Source organism: Acanthaster planci, linkage group LG13 (assembly GCF_054643075.1).
Source record: "Acanthaster planci isolate LZ-2023a linkage group LG13, COTS_SCS, whole genome shotgun sequence".
NCBI lineage: Eukaryota > Metazoa > Echinodermata > Asteroidea > Valvatida > Acanthasteridae > Acanthaster > Acanthaster planci.
Window position 1 is genome coordinate 8,009,712 of NC_141789.1, and position 13,351 is coordinate 8,023,062.

Genomic DNA, 13,351 nt, shown 5'->3' on the forward strand with positions numbered 1-13,351 from the left:
TTTTGAATTCCGTAACGTTTTGCATTTGTGAATTGACTTAATTCCTGTTTACTAATAATGAGTGATTTCTTAACCCCTTCGTGACGGATGACTGCGGACGCCGCGCCTGGAGAAACATCTAATTTCCGGATGTCTGCGGTAGCCACATACCACACCTGCAATGTTTATTTAGTGTACACCTGTAGTTACTGGGAGGTTTGCATTGAATGGAAATCTAGGAGAGTTGGTCGACCCCACGATACCCAGAAATTTGTATTTATCAGAACACCCCCATTGTCTTTGATTGAATACCCTGGGTAATCTTCATGGAGTGTCGCTGACTCCGCTGTCAGGGTCTATGCAACGCACTTTGTGTGGGCCCAGAGCGTGATGAATACAGGCCATTGACATTGGTGTGCACGCCATTGTTTACGGCCCTGCTGGGCCCTGAACACGTGTACAGCACCCCAGCAACCACACTCGGGAGCGAGGCCTGCCAAGAAGAAGGTCAAGACTTCGTCCATTCAATGGACAGCTGATGACAACTTCCCCCGGCCGACACGGCTTTCAAGACACAGCAGGTGTTCAAGTGCAAGAACTGTTTCAAGGTTTATCAAACTTGAATCTTGTGTTTTTCTTGTGTCTCTTTATTTTATAATTATGGGAAACATTTAGTTAGAAGGGGGCTATGTTAGATTTATCAGTACATTCAGAAAGGGGGTTTGAATGCGACTTGCAAAAAACAAAACTTAGAAATATGCAAGAAAATTATGTGCGTACGAAAACGGGTAAATTTTACGGGTAATATTGACTGGTTATTTGATGAAATAAAAACTTGTGAAGCACATTCTATGTACAAGTGGAGGCTGGGCATTGCTGCTGGGCATGCATGGACTACTGAGGAGCGGGAACATGAACCACGGTGCCCACCTGTAGCAAGCCTAGACCTTGTGAACTTGGCAGGCGCTGCACGCTTCGCTGTGGCCGATTGTCATTTGGTAGTTTGTGTTGTCGCGTGGGTAAGGCAATTGCTGGGTGCCTGGTTATTATGTTAGATGGGATCCAAATACCCCGCATGAATCGTGGCCACACAGAGCCGGGCTTTGTGCAGTCTGTGACCCAGCAAACTTGGCAGATAAGGCCTGGTGACCTTGCTACATGTCTGTGGTTGCCGTTGGCAAAGTTGAAAAAAAAAACCACAGTAAAAATATCCTACTGGTGGAGTACTGTTTTTGTATTTTTGTTGTTCTTTTTTGCCCCTTTTTTCTGTGCATTATACATGTAAACTCTTCCTGGCCACCCTACGTCATTTGCTCGTACAGCCCCCTATACATGGATCATGGATGCGAGTCTGGGTAATGCATGCATAACCCTGACCGCGGCTCGAATAATAGCTCATAGGCCTACTGCTAGACTAGACATTAGACCGCGGGATAGCGCCTGAGACTCCCATGCTGGGGGCCAGCTAGGCGGGGAACAGGAAATCTGCTGTGCAGGCATCTCTCAACCATTCCCTGGAGTTATCCTGGTGAATAAAACGCGATAGGATCAGCCTACCGTGTGTTTATTCTCCACACCGTTTTTTTTGTTCATTAATGCCTGTGGTAAATGTCAATGCCCTACCCGCAGACTCAATGCCCCATTGAGCCCTCCGACATCTGAAACTTCGTCATCAGGTACTTGGGTGCAGTAACAATCAACTGTGATCTCCGGACAGGCTCCCTTCTATCTCTGACTGGTGATCACACCATTCAATTCAGTATCCATGCCTTGGGCATCCGAGTTCACCGAACTTCACATTGTCACAAATTCTACACGTTCCTTTCATCTAATAATTCCGGGCTCTCCATATATTCTTCTGTTAGGCCTGGCCACACCCCACATACTATGCGGACATGAGTTCATTTGTAGTGGCCGTGTCCAAAGTGTGCATATTGTGAATGTTACGAGGTCTGGTAAAAGTGTGGCTACTGTCGGTACTCACATTTGTGAATGGCTTGCCGTGGTTGCCTTTCTGACTGCGTTCCGCGTAATTGAAGTTTTTGTCAATATTACCATTTTATCTGCTCATGCACTTTGTTCTAGTGAATAAACGGAAATATTATAATACTTGGATGCTGAATGAAATAGGATATCTGGATTCTCAAATCATGGAGCGATCTTCCATATTCGGATGCTCTTTATCTGCATTTTTTTATTTTTGCAATGTATGCGGATTGACATTTATTTCCAATGTATGTAATGATATGCCTGTAGTCCTCAAACTCAAAGATACAAATGGCCACTTTGAACATAGTACAATGCCTCTTTTTGTATGTGGGTTAGCCTTACTTTCGTTCCTCCAAGTCCGGATGTGACAGTAACGACAGATGGAGAGCCTCTCTTTCTCCACTGTGCTCCTCTGGGGTCTAGGACACTGCCTCTCGAGGCAAACATCAACATGTTAGAACTCTAAGCGGTGTTCAAAGCTGTTCGTCAATTCTGACAGCACTTAGTAGGTTGTTCCGCTGAAGTACAGAGCAATGCCTCAATGACAGTGGCCTACATCAATCGTCAGGGCGGCACTCGCCCCCCTCAACTCCTCTGCCCTTGCGTAGCAGCTCTTCATGTGGACGATCGATCAGGGGATCAGCCCTCAAGCTGTCCATGTAGCGAAAATCAGCACCAGCACAGCAGACACACTCTCTCAGGCACTTAGAGACTCTGACTGACAATGCCCACCTTCCGACGTTCTGCTTGAGGTTCCCTCACCCACAGGCATGGGCAACAGATGCCCTACAGATCAACTAGTCGGGCCCTCTGGCATATGCTTTCCCTCCAATCTCCCTCATCTCGCAGGTCCTATCCAAGATAGAACGTACAGGTGTAGCTGTGTCGGATCCTCCTAATCGTCCCGTTCTGGCCTCACCAACTATGTCTTCAAAGACTGACGAGACTCCTGGTACGACGGCAGCAGGTCCTTCCAGTCAGAGAGGACATCCTCCATCAGCCCAAGTCAGAGATTTTCTTCACTTGATGTGCTTGACTTTGTCCAACGATCTTTCAGGACGTCAGGTTCTTCTGCGGATGCCGCGTCTATTTCGGCCTGGGGGTTGACAGCTGTCCATGTAGCGAAACATACATGTATGTGAAGGATCAGACCCATGATACAGCCATTATGCATGTACATTAGATGTTATGCACAGCGACCCAAAAGGTAATGGGGACCAAAAATGCTATGGGGACAAGCTTTTGTCCTCACAACATGGTAAACTTGCCTACTAAATGAAACTGTCTTCTTAATTCAGGGAAAAGGCAGCTTTCCCCACCTCAGCGTATTGGTATGTGCACCATATACAAATGTACTAACCAATAAACGCCTACATTTATTTGCATACAAGTATTTCTTGGTGTGGTCAACAGTTCAAGTCATTAAGGTTTCAAAGGTGTGCCTTAGATCTTTTATTATTTAAGTTCATTTGAATCAAGTGACTCGATCCCCATGCTGTACAGGTCAAATCGCATGTTAGACAAGGCAAAAACATGCAACATGAAAAATATGATATATAAGAAAAACAACATTTTATTTGTCACAAGGAAAACACTATGCTGTTTTGGGGACCTTTTTTACAAACCACTTTATTACACCATTTTTAAATTGCTGTATTAAGATGAGGTTTCATTTTGAAACCACAAGCTGTATGGGTTGTTGAGATGTTGCCTTGTGATTGTTTTTCCCATGGTATCCAGGATGTATTATTTGCTGATCCCACTCAGTAATTAACTGAAGGTCATTTTGTTTTTGATCGTATGCACATGTAGGTTACTAGGATCGGCAACTGTTCCCTTGCGTGACCTACTTCAATCAAAGAGTCACTCTCTCAGCAACACCCTCAAACTGTTGGATGGAAATAAACGACCAACAACGGTAAATATGTCGACAAAGAAGATAAACACATGTACATGCCCTTCTGTAAAAGCATTGCCGTATTATAAAAAACTGTTAACATAAACAATTGTTACATGTTTTATAAAAAGAATGACTTTGAATCTTTTTGAAAATTGACATTTTATCCTGTGTTTTTGTTTTAAGAAAAAGGCTTTACATGCATCCATTTTATTTTTAGCATCAAAAGGTGCCCCCATTAAAAAAAATGAAAGGTGACAAATGAAGGTAAAATATGACTATGCTACATACATGTAATGACAATTATAGTGAATACTCTTTCCATTGATCTCTTGCATGTATGATATCTCTGGCTGTGCATCACTGACTTTGACTTGAAAATGAATTTTCTCCTTCAGATTGTAGTGAGATGTTGTCATTAGTTCACCTTGTGTTGGAGATACTGTTACATGTACTTCAAACTTGAAGTATTTAATTTGGACTTACCGGATCAACAAACACGACGATGGCATTTTTCTTAGATCTGGATCAGTTTGACCAGTTTGGGATTGTGGCAAAAACTTCTTCACGCTTAAAGAGTAACCACTCAAGAAATCCAGTTTTAGCCAGAACCATTGTTACAAGCCAATTTTCCAATGAAGGATTTCCATTGAATTGGGAAAAAAAACAAACAAAAAAAGAAGCTGTTTAAATTTTGACTCGACTTTTTCTGCTGCACAGCAAGCTACCAAAGTACATTGACATGTATGTCCTGTGCTGCAGAAGCATACTGTACATGTAGTTGAGAAACCCATTACCTTGCATACAAATCTCTTGCGTTTGTGTAGTTGAGATAGCAATGTATTTGTATGCACTTGCATGTGCATCCAAAGCTAGGAAAAAATATGCATTCAGTTTTCAGCCAATTTAAAAATAATCTGGAAATTCAAAAAGTCGTTTTTATTATAAATTGACATCAGATGCAAGAATTTATGTGACTCTTGAGTATACTTGGTTCCTATATTATTGTGGTCACACTATTATCAGGATATCAGAAATTTTAAATTTTGCTTTGCAATTAAGTTCTGAAACGGCACTATTCTCTCAGGTAATCAATAACTTATAGCCTGAGCACAGTGGTTTAAAATCGTACCTGACCCGGACATCAGAGAATACAGTTGAAATACTTCGACATACATTTATAATAACAATTACAAAGGTATTTGGAAGTTATTTAGAGTCTGCCAGGTACTCAAGTTAGACGAAGGAAGGTGTTTCCGAGACGCGATATGGAAAAAGCTCGCCAAAATCGTCCGTCGTGAGTAAACGATAGCGCCCTCTGTTGACAAGGTTTTCTGAAGAAATGTCTCTCGCGCGCCACAATTTGCTTCGTGGATGTTTCACGCATTACAAACGGATAGTCACGTTATTTGATATCAAAAAAGTGGCAAAATGTGTTTCATCACAAAATAAGGAAAAATCGTGGCAAAACAAGAACAAAACATACTTTTGTGTTCTCTGAGCTGTTCTTACAGAAGTGTAAGTTTATTGCTGTATCTTGTTCTCTGTTTCGCTGAGTGGTCTCTAAATGAAATAATAGGGTCATTCCACGAAGTTGAGACACGCTTTGTGACAGTGTCCCTTGTTACATAAACAACCCTTACAGCCTGTTATTTTTACATTACCATATTACTCTGTAAGGATAAAGCACAACCTGCAAGAACCTTGCAAAATTTATATCAATGTCAATTTCGAATCCACATGCTGGAAAAATATGTTTAAGGTTGCGGATGTAACAAGGAACACCGTAACAAAGTGTGTCTCAACTTTGTGGAATGACCCAATAGCAAAAGTAACAAGGTATGTTGATTATTTTAATTTCTTTCAAACCGAGCAGGCCCACGTAAATAAATATCGCTGTGATATTTCCTCCAGCTGATCTTTTCTCCAGGAAACAATATATAAAATGTTACCTGTCAGAGTAGGTTATCTAGATGAGGAATGAATTAAAAAGTTTGTCTTAGATGTGGACTCCGAAATCTGTCATTTTCTTGGGGCAGGAGTGAACATGATGATCCCCGTCGCAGTATGTACAGTTGTTGGTGTAACGACAGGAGCGCACTACTGGGTCGGATTTCAGCCATAAACAATGAAAGACGTCAGTCAAATTATCTTCTTGGGTCGTTTTCCGAGACAATTGCTCTCTTAAAACGAAGCTGGTTCCTGTCTAGCTGTAGCGACGACGTTGAACGCGCGATAGCGATCCCGTGCAATGTGTTGTACGAATGTCGGCACCAGAGGGCGCTGTTTATTTCTTCGTCAACGCGCGTTAATTCCGGCCGAGGACTGCTCACAAAATTATTTTTTTCGGCACAACGATGAATTGCGGCAATTTTCCGCTGATTATCTTTGTAGCTAAAACATCAATTTACCAATTTATGAATAAAGTAAACATTTTTGCCATGGCCGTTAATGGCCGATTTTAAGTATGTATCATCAAAGACATTGGTGAGTATATTAAGCTAATTTGAAAACTGCGACATAATTTACCATTCCAAGTTGCAGCGAATTTTTGCACTTTCAACTAGATATTTCACATCAAAGGTCACATCATCTGAAAGAGTGTTAAATAGGCTGCAAAATAACGTAAAGGTTTATTACTAGATATTAGATTATCTAATAGAAAACAGGGGTTTTAATGTTGCATGAAAGTTCCCACTGTAAAATGTCCAACCCAGAACAAGAAAGTCATTACGAAAAATAGTGAATTATACAAGAAATATCATGGATGAAAACGTTTCAAGAGCAAAAATAATTTTATTAGATACCACTGAACAGAAAAAAAGCATAAACTCAAGAATTTTTATGCCAATTACATTGGCATTATTGTCTTAATTTTTTTTACCTTTTTTTGTCTCCATTTTTTAGCTCTTCCTATGCAACCTGAAGAATTTTGCAAGGGACATTTAGAATTGTTAACATTGATTTTGAGTAAAATAGTTCAGGTCTAATGATATGGTTATACATGTAACTCTTGAGGAATTACCAGTAGAACTTGGAAAGCAGACTTTTTTTTATGATAGTTTCAGACATTGATAAAAAAATGAGTCCACCAAAAACATGAAATTTTGTGATACCCACATATTTATTATTCTTTCGGCATACAATAATTTCAATAATAAAATGAATGGCAAAGTTGTAGCTGCATTTAAGATTTGGTAAAAATTTTTTAAAAAGTCATTCCTTGCGGGATTAATACGTGTAAGGTGACGCAGTGCAATATTCCCCATCTCATTCTCTTGGTGTTTGGCATCTTTAGGGAGAAGATAAAAAAATGAGAGTCACTTATTATTAAAACACGTCACAAAAAGAGGCTGTTTTGTTTGCTCTGAAAACGAAATCATTTTTTTTATCTACTGTAATATTCATGAACAAAGTACTTTAAAGGCCACCGTAGAAACCATTTCTCGTTACCACAATAATAAAGACTCCACCTTCGCTTGCATATGGTGTGCACACATTTTCTAAGCTGTTGTAGAGTGAAGGAATTGAACCACAAACAAAATTGTATGAATGAAGTTAAAAAGTAAGAGTTAAATAACATCAAGGATAGGATAATTCAGGAAGGTGAGTGAGCAATCGTTTCTTCTATCGGGAAATGTGATAACAACCACGATAATAGCGTAACCCATCCTACTTCTTGGAACTGGGAGGAAATATGTTAACAAAATTTGCTTGGCTTGAGCATTATGGATTGGTTGAAGGATGATTTCTTTTGCTAGATACAATGTTTCTACCAGTTGAGCCAGATTTAAGATACGATCATGGTCAGGCACAGGAATGTTGCTTCCTGTAACATTTCTTTCCAAATTGTTCTTTTCATAGGGAGAAATTTCAATACAAATAAAGTACGCACCACCCCCAGGATCCGAAGGGGCTACCAAAGGAGGTGGTAGCGGAGGTGGAGGGGGACAGACTACAGGTAAGATCATGTAGGCCTATACCCTTAAGGGGGACAGGGGTCCTTGAACATTTTTCCGATTTTCTCATAGTGCACTTTCTTCTGGAGCTGCGGCTTTCAAGAATTCGAAAAATATGGGTTTTTGGTCTTTGGATGTTTTCCCTCCGTGGTAATGCAGTTTATACCGTAATTTTCAAAACAGGCCACGCAGAGTGCTGGATTAGAGTCCTTGCTGGAGTAGCCATGCAGCAGTTCTTTTTGTTCTTTATTTTTCAACAGTCACCACATGGCCAGTGAAATAACATGGATTACACAACCATAAAAGACAAAAACAAACGCACCACACGATTTTTTTTAGGTGTGAACGGTACTTATGGTAGATGTACAAGTCTATTCAGCCCCTCTGGACTACATGTGCATGTATATTCCTGTATTTTCAACACTTGAGTAGAGTGGATGTAAATGTCAACCAATGAAAACATGACTGCCTTATCCCCAGAGTGCTGTGCTGCTTGCACGTGTGACCAGCTGGCCAGTGGCTTGGGCTTGGTTGTGCTGAGACATGACACACGTTTAGTGACTGATTTCATTCTTCAAATGTTGCCGTATAAACCACCTGGAGTATAAGCCGCAGGGATGTTTTTCAGGGTGTGAATGAACGTATAAGCCGTGGCTTATATTCCAAAAGTTATGGTACATGTGCATGTATGTACAAAAAACCAGTACATGAACAGTGCTGTACTTTATGTACATGTACATGTACCCGTACATGTACCGTTTGTTTTCATCAACATGGAAAAGAAGTACAGTACAGTGCAATTGAAAGTTAACACCAAAATGGGAAAATCTTTTCACACCTTTTCACACAAGTGGAAAAATTTTTCACAGATTTTTCCCCCAAGTGGGAAAAGATTTTCATACTTTTTCCCACAAATGAGAAAAGATTTTTCACAGATTTTCCCACTAGTGAGAAAAGATTTTCACACTTTTTCGCACAAGTTTTTGTTCTCTGTGGTTTCAAACATGAGCACCTCTGAATATGGAACGTGGAAGAAAATTAGTCTCAGACAAAAGTACTTTAATTCTCTGAAATATCCGTAAGATTACTTGAGGAAGACTAAAATTTCAAGGCATTATGTTTCTCGGTTTGGGGCAAAATACAATGCGACAGGCGAAATCAAAGCTGGCTATGTTGAAGGTTGGAAACTAGCACTGAACATCAAACAGCTGAATTACAGTAGATTCCCATTATAGCTCTATCAAGGGGACCTAACAGAATTGAGTGTTATAACCACACAGCCTAGCCTAGCGTATAACTGACTTAGATGGATGCCCATCATGTGCACCATATACATGTGTGTGGACATGTACAGATACATGTATGTATCCACATGTTGTCATGTGTTTGAATTACATTTGCATGTATTGCCAGATGTATATACCGTAATTTCAGAATAAATGCCTTGTATCAGGTTATCTCAACGTTTTCGTGACGCCAATCGAAAAACATCACCCAATCTCTAAAAAAACCACCACGGGACTTTGTGCATGCAGCACCGCATCGCGAAAAATGCACTGCATCCACACCCGCCGTGACATCCTGACTGCTAGCTTTGTACCCATTCATGGACAGTTCAATCGCTGACTTTTTCCAATAACCATGTGACCACAGAAAGTGACATGTCATCAGTAAACCCAAGTTGAAAGAGACCCGATATGTCACGCCAAACGCAATCGGCGAAAAGACAAGATTTGCTACATGAAGAAACATACAATTTAAGCAGTGGATTTTATTTGTCGGTAGAAAGAAACCTTTCGGTAACGGAATACTACACGTAGTTTCTCAGTGTTAATTATTTTGTGTGCCAAACTACACCACGAGAATAAATAAAATGTGGGCAAATAACCCATGTTGCCACAGCAGAGCAAGTTAAGTTTGTTGTAATATACACATTTCATGTGCTCCATGACTCCATGACACGGGGACTCCCTTTTAATTACTCAAAATCCAGACAATTTTTAAAAAATTTATTCTCCGACATTGCCGAGTGTTTATTTATGGTACATGTAATCCATGTTGTCTATGGTTTGTGAGGCAATTGAGGGCACAGTAATATCCGGCGGCTCAAACGACAAGGTCTGATTCTTCGTCACAAAGCTGATGGTTGTAATGAGGTGGACATCATGCAGCTCCCAGCAAATATGACCTTCAGCAATTGAGAGGGCTTGCCTTATCTGGAAGTAGTGACAGCCAGGAGGAAGGCTAACGCGATGGTGGCATGTACCAGTATTAGGGAGGCGTCACTGAGGGGCTCTGGGGGATGGGGGGGGGGGTTCAGTAAGCATGTGGAGGACTTTGCTTAGGTCCCAGGATATGATTAGCCACTTAGTCTGGGGGCTTTCAATGAACATACATGTAGCACACAGAAGATGATTAAGGGCCATGTTGTGGAAGATGGAGGAGCTGTCGAATAGAAGTTGACATGTAGCGGTATGATGGCCTAGGCTGATCTGTACATATAGTTGGGGATTATGGAGACTTATAGACCTGAGTGGAAAAGTGCATGAAGAAATCTACTATAGTGCTAAGAGGAACGATGGTTGGAGACACAGCCTGTTCGTTGTACCATGTAGCACAATGCCACATTCTGTTGTCGTAAATCTTGCAGGTGGATAAGCATGGTCCCTGTGTTGCCATGGCTGGAGAAGGATTGTTAGACATCATCCAACACGTTAAATGTAGGTCCTTGGGTGCTGGATCCAGGATACCTGACTTGGGCTGTTGAAGGATGCCCAGTCTGGTCGGGAGGACGAATAGTGGGGGAACCAAAAGTCTATTTAGTTTGAAGAACCAGGATTGATGCAGCCAGAATGGGGCAAGTAGTAATATCCGTCAGTGTGTGTGTGTTCCATCTTGGAGAGCGGGATTAGTGAGATAGGTGGGAAGGCATACACTAGTAGGTCGGTCTAGTTGATCTGTTGAGGCCAAGGCATGCCAATACTCATGCTGATACCAGTGTTGTAGTACTCATACTCGGTATTCGTACTTGAGTACTACTTGAGGACCATTTTCAGAGTACTCGTACTTGTACTTGGACGTCCAAGTACTCGTACTCGAACTACAGTTCTTATACTCGGGCTACAAAATACTCGACTCGACATCCAAAAATTGTACTCAAGCATCAAAGTACTTGTACTCGATTAACAGTACTCGATAAAAAAATCCTTTAAGTTAACTTACCTCGGCAGTCAAAGTACTCGGCAGTACTCGGTACTCGGAAAAAAGTACTCGACTACAACACTGGCTGATACTCATAATATTTTTTGATCATCCCCTTCCAAGTACCTACATGAACTTTAGACCTTGTCTACCCACATTCTTGGTGAGGTGGTACTCTGCAATTAGTATCGGTAAATCTGATGAGTAGGCAGTAGACTCTTCCCCACCTCCTGTAGAGTGGGCCGAGTCTACCACTGAATACCTACCCAGATTACCACTCTCCCACCCTTCCTCCCCACTTGTTCTTGGCACTCTTGAGCTTCGAAAAACAGAAAAAATGTGGCGGCCATTTTGCTTAGCATTGTGTGAGATGAGGGCGCACTATTGATAGATTGAGAATTTAGTGAATGGCATAATGGTCTCGGGAAATAGGCAAATGTATTGGTAATCTGTGTAAGTATTCACTGATAGACTCGGCCTACTCTAGGTGGTGGGGAGAGTTTCTTTTGAAAAATAGGAAGTAAGTAGGAAAACATAAATACAAGCGTGTTGATGTGAAAAATGTTTGTGGGCGGTGTTTTCTGAAGAAAGAAAAGACAACAAGATTTTAAATATTATTTTTAAAAGTTTTGTTTTAATTTGCTCTAACTTGCCAGTTAAAAGCGTCTGGAAACTGGAAGCAGAATTTTTTTTTTGCTTTATCAGAAATTAATAGAACAAAATCAAGTGAGGACTCTGCAGGTAGTTGTTAAAATGGAGGATTAGGGACATACTGGTGCTGAAGAAGGCCAATATAATTTTGCCCCCCAGATTTTCAGTTTCTTCAAATATCACTCCTGGTTTGAAAACCTTTATCAAAGTTGTGGGTGATGTCATCAGTGGTGATGATGAGCTGGGATGCATGCGCTTAGACCTTGATTCCCCATGCATACAGTAAAATCTATTCTATACAGGAATGTGTACGGCCGTTCTGTATTTAAGACAAGACTTTTTTTTCATTTTCCAGAAATGTTTCACCTTCATTTGCATGTACTGGAGCTGTTCATCGTCACTAAGCGTAACTTCCACCTGACTTTTAACCGGTCTTCCGGCAATGACTCCTCGTTCGATGTAGATAAACTTTTCTTCAGTCTCTGACCTTTTTCATTGTTCATAGCTTATCTGAGTCGCTTCCTTTATGACTTGAAAGCATTTTCCCCTGTTGTCCAGCTCTCACTGCAGTCTCACTTGGGGTACCCCCCAAAAAGTGTCACCTCATTCAAGATAATTCATGAGGTTTTCGTGTCTATCCACACCTTCACATAAGACTTTGTTCAGAAATAGATCTGGTGAACTTCCCAAGTGAAAGGGTTGATTTAATTCCATCCATCTCTAGACAGGAGAAACCTGTTGCTAACTTACCGTTGGTCTTGAAGGATTTGGAGGAGGTACCATGGAACAGCTCTGGTCCTCCTTCCCTGGCCAATTTTTACTCACAGGTCAAATCCTGCTCTGCCTCTTCCTCGATCTTCATGGGCAGATGGGCAGCACTTGGGACATAGACCAGAGGGAATTTCAACACTGCTCCCATCCCCTTAGGTCTGACACTGATGATTACATATTATTTCCCTTGGCCTTGGAATATTTCTTCCCACCCCACTATATTTTTCCAAACTCAACACATTTGTTTCACTAGACTATCAATATTGTCAGCATGACTAGAATTTGTGCTGACTCAGAATATATATATTTCCGAAGACTGAAAATATTACATCCTGGACTCAAGAATATTTTACGGGATACTAATTATTTTTCCCAAACCTGGTCCACTAGTGGATTTTATTTTTTCCTCTCCCCATCGTTAAATTCTTTTATACTGAGCATCCAATCTGCCAAAAGTATTAATCTTCCCATCTCAACATTTCTTTATCTGAACCTGGACCACATGTGGTTTTTATTTTTTCCCTACCCCACCACTAGATATATATTTTTTTCAGAGCATCCTACCCACCAAAGTTCCTATTCAAGTCTTGATCAAGTGTGGTTTTTATTTTCCCTACCCCACCTTGTAATCTTTTCTCCTTTGGGAAAAGTTTTTCTCAGTTTGTTAAATGGAAATGAATTCCATTGAAAAAGAAAAAAGTGTGAAAAAAATTTCCCATTCAAAGGTTAACTTTCACTTGCAATGTACCGTAATGTACATGTACATGTACTTGATTATATACATGTATGCACGTTGTAATACAAATCATACGTACATACATGTATATTCTGTTTTTTTTATTTCACTAATGGACAGAACATGTGACCCCATTTTGTGAAACATATGTACTTTACCACATGATCC

The 13,351-nt window shown here is 40.7% G+C and overlaps 1 protein-coding gene across 1 annotated transcript in view; it reads left to right on the forward strand.

The window, feature by feature from the left end:
* The window catches only part of LOC110982483 (myoferlin-like), a 181,289-nt gene that overhangs the window by 14,135 nt on the left and 153,803 nt on the right, over positions 1-13,351 (forward strand). Inside the window, exons 3-4 of the mRNA XM_087145128.1 lie at positions 3,781-3,886; positions 7,730-7,826. Of these exons, the coding sequence (XP_087001254.1) occupies positions 3,781-3,886; positions 7,730-7,826 (203 nt within the window). The remainder of the gene's footprint in view (positions 1-3,780; positions 3,887-7,729; positions 7,827-13,351) is intronic.